This window comes from Micrasema longulum, unplaced genomic scaffold, assembly GCF_059751315.1.
Source record: "Micrasema longulum isolate JH-2025_06_02 unplaced genomic scaffold, ASM5975131v1 h1tg001533l, whole genome shotgun sequence".
Lineage (NCBI taxonomy): Eukaryota > Metazoa > Arthropoda > Insecta > Trichoptera > Brachycentridae > Micrasema > Micrasema longulum.
In genome coordinates, this window is record NW_028278716.1 from 433,490 (window position 1) to 441,163 (window position 7,674).

Here is a 7,674-nt window from a genome sequence, read left to right on the forward strand (position 1 = left end):
ATCATCATCATAATTCCCTTTGCGCACCTAATGGTGCATAGGGTACTGAATTGGTACACCAATCGCAGCGTATCTTGATCATTTTTGTTACATGAAGGTAAGATGATCAGTCTTACGCTTCAAGTACCAGTCCAGAGACTACAATATATTCTAGTGTGAAACACCCTTTTATATCAATATATCATATCAACCATGGCGGAAATCGAACCCGAGACCTCTTGCATGGTAGGCTAACGCGCTGCCTATTACACTACGAGGCCAACAAAATAATAATATTTATATGTAGTAAACACATAACCTATCCACAAAAATTCTTACCTGAGTCATCTGATAGTCAAAATTACACTTTTCCACACCTCAGAGAGGGCAAAGTACTAATGATTATTATCACCCTTCACTGAGAAATCATCATATTCTCTTAATTCACATCAATTACACGAAACGCCTGTCAAATTGAATACACCGAAATCAAGGATATCACAGAAGAAAACACAGTCACATGCATACACGATTTTCCGCAAACCACAAAACACACTATTACTGCCAATTGCCAACTTCTGATACTGCTTTGACATCTGGTAAAGCAGAATTTACCTTTTTTTTACAATTTACTAAGCGTTTACTTTGTAAATATAAATAAAACCTTACGCGGATAATTGTACCGAAAAACAAAAGTGACAGAACGAAGGGCGCGCATGCCTAATGGGGGAGTTGCGCGGAACCCCTAACTGGACATAACTTACCAAAAATATTTTATTATAACACATTTGTTTTCTGTATCACATAACTTTTTTTATTATGTCAAGTTGAAATACATTTACAGTTTTGTTTAAGAATTGATAGTAATTATTATTTTTGAAAAGACTGGTACAAATTAAAAAAGCAAAGGTATATATTTAAACCAACTTATACAAAACTCACATACCTAATATTTTTTGTATACCTATGGACCAAGAAACAAGTTAATACAAGTAGTCTTATAAAGTAATTAGAGAAACTTTTTTGTCTTCAAGGGTCATATTATTATTCAATATTACAAAAGTATTTTTATTTTAAATAATGGCACAACAATTAAGACTAAATATTAGCTTGATTGTTGCGTATATCAAAATAGCTAATAAGCAAAGTATTTTTAAGGTGGAGACATGAAAAAGTAAACAGCTATCATGAAAATATTTATTGAAATTCAGCTGGGACCTAAGATTAAGAATTTTAATTTATTCCATGAAATAAATGAAATTATTCGGTAGAATGGAAAAAAATATTTACGAAGAAAAATTGTGATCAAATAATGCCATTTGAAATTGTAGATTAGTGCTGAAATTTAAACTGTGCCCCCTTCCTTTCCTTGATTAAAAAAAATTAGTACCTTATTATTTATTTTTTTCGTTTCAATCAATATAGTCCATATATTTATATGTCACACTTCTTTTTTTTTACACACCCTAGTTTGGCCTAGCCTACTTCAAAATGTTATCTATGGTCTATGGTACCTTTAATCTGTGGATCCGTGGCTTTTGCTGTCATCGTGTTGGTTAAAGCTTGTAGGTTATTTTTTGTAAACAACGTCCCATGTGTCATCTGAATTTAAGTTTGTGGAATTTCGGATAATTAAATGAGTTTATTAAGTTTTTTGCTCCTCCGGAGTGGGATGCAGATGTACCAGATAAAACGAACTTGGAAAACTTGGTAAAATTATATCACAACATTTTTTATGTATTATCTCTGAGGGAGTTTTTCCTTACAAGATTCTCTTACTTTTTTAACATATTATTCTTTGGATATCATAAGATTATATACCTAATTTAACCTTTTGTAATTTTCATTATTTCTTCATTTATTAAGCTGAAATGCTAATTGTCATGTTTTCATTAAGCATTAATTTTCATTATTCATTCAATATTATAGTTTGTTTGTTAAAGTAGTCAAATACATTTCATTTTGTAAGTGTACAATATCCTACATTAATTTTAAATGGAAGACATGCGTCCAATAATGAAATAAAAATGTTGATCGTGAAATGGTATACATACTGTTTTTGATATGTATTCTACCTGACTATTGGAAAAACCTATTTCCATATATTTTTTTTATTATATCATCAATACACCTATAGATATAATAAATTGTTTTATTCATATTTTTTTACAATGACGTCTTATGCTATTATCTCTTTGGCAGACCAAAAAAAACAAATTAAAAAAGAAGAAAAAGGATTTAGATGATTCATATAATCATGAGCCTAGTGCTAAAAAAGTTAAAAGATCAGAAAGCAGTGATCAAAATATTTCATTTAATACTGACATATACAGTGATGTTCGGGAAAAAAAATAAACCTAAAAAAGAAAACTTAGCGGTAATTACTCCCGTGAAATCGAACAAAGATGAAGGTTCAGAGAAAAAGAAAGCTACCAAAAATAATTTAGACACAAGTAAAGTAAATTTGGAATCTGAAGTAAAATTGACAAGTAAGAAGGGGAGTCAAAAAAAGAAGAAGAAGAAGAAAAATAGTACCATCAACTCAATTTCATTAAACCCCGAAAATCCAAAAACTAATGATGAAATTAAAATGGTTAATGGAGATGTTCAGCAATCAAAAAATATAGGTCAACCTACAAGTAAAAATGCAAAAAAGAAATTGTCAAAGAAAGGAAAAGACTCCGCAAAGCCCAACAAAGAAGTTAACAATTCTTCAGACACTCTGAAAAAACTTACCCAAGCTGAAAAGAATAAAAAAGAAGACGTAAGAAAAATAAGAATGTGGACTCACCAAATCCCCCGAAATTAACCCAAACCAATCATTCAAAAGGAAATACAAGTGAAATTAACAATTCGTCAGACACTCCGAAAAATCTCACCCAGGCTAAAAAAATAATAAAAGAAGACGTAAGAAGAGCAAAAACTTGGGTGATGAATTAACCGAAACTAAGATGGAAAAAGATACCAATGGCGAAAATAAAGTAAAAATTGTAATTACCCAAAGCATAAAGAGATATTTTTGCTGATAAACGAATCACAAAAAGAAATGGAAAAATCAGCTTCACGGAATAAAAAAATAAAGCAGAGGAAAGCATGAATCTGTTAATGGAAATGAATTCAAATATCCTCCAAATCTAAAACTATATCCAAAGATGGAAAAAAGACCCTGAAGAAACCGCTGTTCAAAGCCATCTGGAAAAATTTAAATTCCTTTCTCAATGAGCAAATTAAAAAGACAGAAGATACTGGAGAAGAAAAAGACAGTGAAAACCTTGCCACTAAAATAAATAAAAAAGTCGATCAAGGCCCCAAAACATTGAGACAGAGAATGATGGAAAAATTAAGAGGGTAAATAAGTCAATGTGCTATTATTTGACAAAAATTCAACTGGATGTGATATTTACATTATCTTGAATACATATAAAATAAAATGTGTTTATTGCAGGAGCTAAATTTCGTTATTTAAATGAGCAGATGTATATTAAAGAAATAAGGATGCAGTACTTTTATTCAATGAAGACCCCTCAGCTTTTAAATCATATCACAATGGCTACAGACAACAAGTTAGTAAGTGGCCCCTCAACCCCCTGGATGTCATCATCAAAGATATCTCTAATTTGTAAGTATTTTTACATTTATTTATATATATAACATGACTTAACAAAAAGTTCATCTTTCTGTGAATATTATAGAACAAGTCATTTTGAATGCTGCTTAGCTAAATAGTTAATCTAATCAAGCCAGTGGGCGTTTGTATCCGCCTATTCGACTAGTTCGGATTTGTCATTAAACAATCACAGTTACCCAGTCCAAATCCAATAAAAGTACACAAGCAAGCACAAATTGTAGAGAATTTTGAAATTCATACATACCAAGCTTTGAATTTTGAATGTACTGAATTTATAAAATGCACATATAATGTACTAAGTTTGGAAAACTTTTTCTATATTTGTTGTTTATTATTAATAAAACATATAATACATGAACAAGATATTATACTTCCTTTTCTTGTTGTTCAAGGATATTCTGACTTACGCTTCAGATATTAGTCTAGATAAATGATGTTAAACTTTGTTTTAACACATTTGCCATTATGTTAGCTATAGACGTTAGTTCAAAAACCATTGGTATTAAAAGCCGGTATAGCCCTATGTATAACTGAAGTTATGATATTGTAGAAGATATTATGTCCCATAAAAAACAGTGAGCAACAAAAGTGTCCTAGTTTATTAGTCAATATAATTACTTCAAACCGTCACTTCGGTCCCGGAAGTGGAATTTTAAAAATATATATATGTATGATAGCCGTCTATATGAGTGGATCCTATGAGAAAAAAGTGTCCGCAACGTTTTAAGAAATTACACATTGTAATATATATGTGGCTTGGATCTAAAAGGGCCAATGTTAGATTTCTTTTTTTTTTTGCCAACGTAGAGGGTTTGTGGAGGGTCTACGTCAATGAAAAAATATATGTTACCACCTATTTTATATATGTATATGTGTGTGGTAATGTTATTGATTAATATTCGTTATCAAACAAGGAAATCAGTTTATTATATCACCACAATATAGCTGAAAAATTACTCTCTTGTAATATTGCGATTACGGCATTGGCCCTTTTAGATCCAAGCCACAGATATATTATATATTCTTACAATTTATTACTCAATTTAATATTTTAGGCCTAAAGAGTATGTGATAGCAGATCTCGGTTGCGGAGATGGCCGATTATCAAAATCAGTTCCTCACAAAGTACATTCATTTGACTTGGTGTCTCTCGATCCATGTATACAAGCTTGTGACATGTCGCATACACCTCTACTGTCTTCACAAGTAAATGTTGTAGTGTTCTGTCTGTCTTTGATGGGGACAAACCTAATGGATTATATAATAGAAGCTAATAGAATTCTTAAGACCGGGTAAGAAAACTAATTGAAATACTTGTATATGCTTGCAAATAAGTACATCTATGGCTAAGAACTCACAAAGTGGTTTTCACCCGCGCTTGCCGCGGTGGAGGAATGGCTGTTTTATTTCCAAACTCACGAGACCGGAGTTCTGTGCAGTAACGCAGCTTTCGCGGTTGCAATTATCGATCCCACCGCGGTCGCCCGCCAAGCTGCGCAACCCGCTGAGGCTGCGGGTGACCGTAACCCGCGCGATTCTACAAGCTGCCCGCCGGTGCAGCGGTACCCGCAAACAATCGCACTCGCCGCAGTCGTAAAACGCGTAGTAAAATGTGCTTTAATTTTTTACATATATATCTGCATTCTACAAAGGCTGCGGGTCGGCAACCGCGGCGGGCACAGGTGAAAACCGCTTTGTAAGTTCTTAGCCTAATGAAACAAATTAATTTATTATAATATACCTACATATTAATAAAATAAACATTTAAGTTTATTTAAAATTTTCAATCACCATTAAAATATTTCGTTATCATGTTCTAATGTATATTTATGATATTTCAGAGGTCTCTTGAAAATCGCCGAAGTTGAGAGTAGATTTGAAAATCTGGATAACTTCTTAAAAGACGTGCAAAAGTACGGTTTTAGTCTCCTAAAATCAGATTTCACCCACAACTTATTTTATTTTATGGACTTCAAGAAAGAGAGTGATATAAAAAAAAGAAACAAGTTGCCCAATTTAATATTAAATCCTTGCTTGTATAAAAAGAGATAACATATTAATTTGTAAATTACTTGTTAAAAAAATAAACCAGTAGTTGTAGAACTACACAAAGTAATCAATAAATGTTTTATTTTATTTTGTTTTTGCAAGAGAAGTCTTAGAATTGTTTTTAACGTGTAAAGTTTTACGCAATTCATTAAAGTGTTTACAATACTCTCCTACCCAAATATTATTAATTATTATTCTATAGAATTATGTGTCTTACAATCCATTCAAATCTAAAAAAACTTGTGTGTGTGTGTGTAAAATTTTCCAGTGTGCCTACTAACACAAACAAAATGTATATGTTTATTTGGCTCACCGACGGGCATTTACACATTAACATAGGCTTAAAAAATTTAAAGCACTGTACTAAAATTCACTCTGCGCCAAAAGAATACAAAATATGTCAACTGAGGGTGACTTTCATTACATGTTTCTTTTGATATTAGGTTAGTGTTCCATATACTTTAATTTCTATGTGTATTAACTAATAATAGTGAGTAAAACAAATAATTTTACATCTGTATTATGTTCAAATTGGTCTAATACAAAATTTGATCAAACCCAGCGCAGCAGTCGCTTCAAACTTGCAGATGTGCGCTAAGTTCCTGTATTTTTTGAAAATGTCAAGTTATGCAGTGAAATCATCCACAAATACTAGGCAAAATAAAAACTTCCAGAATTTCAGCATCTTACTTCACCAGCAAGTGCATAATAGTGCTGTGTAATCTACGTATAATGTATTTAAGAAGCTAAATGTGTCAAACGAAGGCCGCCATTAAAACTGATATATACTTGCAATCATTTAAAAAAAATAGTAATGCGAACATCACTGTTTTATTAAAAAGTAAGTCGATTGATCGATTGTGTTTTAGTTCTAATTTATCTGCCGTTTTGATTTTTGCTTGTGTTATTGAAATATTAATCAATGAAATTAAATGATAAAAGTGAAAACCTGCTTAATCAATAGCCAAGTAAATATTTATTTTCTTGAACAGTAACATTCCGCATTTGAAAAATTAGTTTTAACCTAAAATCAAGGTGTAAGTAGCAAATGCATGTGTAAGTACCAAATGCATTACTTAACATTTTTAATATTTTTCCACCTGTCACGGATTAAACAACGCCATGGTGGACATTTGACCGAAATTATCTTTAAAACGTCAAAAATTATTTAACATGACATAAAAATATCCGTTTTATGTAAAATAAAATTTGTTTTATTTTTTAAGTTCAAAGTTCATCAATTCAATTACTCTTATTAAATGACCCTTTACTTATCTACTCTGTTGTGTCAATCAATGTTTTTACGTGTACAATAAGATTTTAGAGAAATTAACAACTTGCTTTTTTTTTAAATATAATCATCTTATATTTTGGTTATGGTTATATTTTTCGCGATCTGGCAACATTACGCGGTGACTTCAAGTATGCGCGCGGCGAAAGTGGGTCAGAGTAGGGGGATTTTGGACTCAAGCCGATGTATTCAAATATGATTCTACGCTCCTTCTGGACTATTCTTAATTTAATGGCTATGGAATTTAAATTACCTACAGTTAATTTTTTTAGTTTTCCAAAAGAAGCAGACGTTAAAAAAAATTTATGGATGCAATGGGACGTACTTGTTGCTTTCCTACAGTTATGCGTGTGCTGCTCCAACTTATTAGATTTGTAGTTCACTATTTGATAAAATGGTTGAAATGTGATGTTTTCTTTTAGTCATAAAAAATCATGTTAGAAAATTGGAAACAAGTTGTGGCAGAGCGAGATTCAAATCTCGGACCTCCTGATCCGGAGTCGGCGACACTACCCGCCTGACCAATGATGCAGACAACTACCAAATTCATTTGATCCTCTTTTAACGGTCACCTTGTTCCAGACCATAACAAAATCCTTTTTTCTCTACAATGTCAAAAATTGTAAAATTGTAGGTTGCGAGTTTTCGGGTGTAATAGAAGTCTGAAACTTCACCACAGGGCTATGAAAGAACTGCCTGTAAATCAAAGCATGCGACCATTATATCT

The 7,674-nt window shown here is 31.8% G+C and overlaps 2 protein-coding genes across 2 annotated transcripts in view; one reads left to right on the top strand and one right to left on the bottom strand.

The window, feature by feature from the left end:
• LOC148274997 (beta-1,4-glucuronyltransferase 1) overlaps window positions 1-695 on the bottom strand; it is a 200,997-nt gene extending 200,302 nt beyond the window's left edge. Inside the window, exon 1 of the mRNA XM_088236287.1 lies at window positions 319-695. Coding sequence (XP_088092413.1) covers window positions 319-327 — 9 coding nt within the window. The 5' untranslated portion in view covers window positions 328-695. The remainder of the gene's footprint in view (window positions 1-318) is intronic.
• Window positions 696-1,486: 791 nt separating this feature from the next.
• Window positions 1,487-5,731, top strand: LOC148274999 (uncharacterized). The gene is given in 7 exon segments (XM_088236285.1): window positions 1,487-1,534; window positions 1,630-1,689; window positions 2,258-2,618; window positions 3,425-3,463; window positions 3,466-3,598; window positions 4,663-4,899; window positions 5,449-5,731. Coding segments are annotated over 7 exon segments (1,089 nt in total). The 3' UTR covers window positions 5,660-5,731.
• Window positions 5,732-7,674: the final 1,943 nt, after the last annotated feature.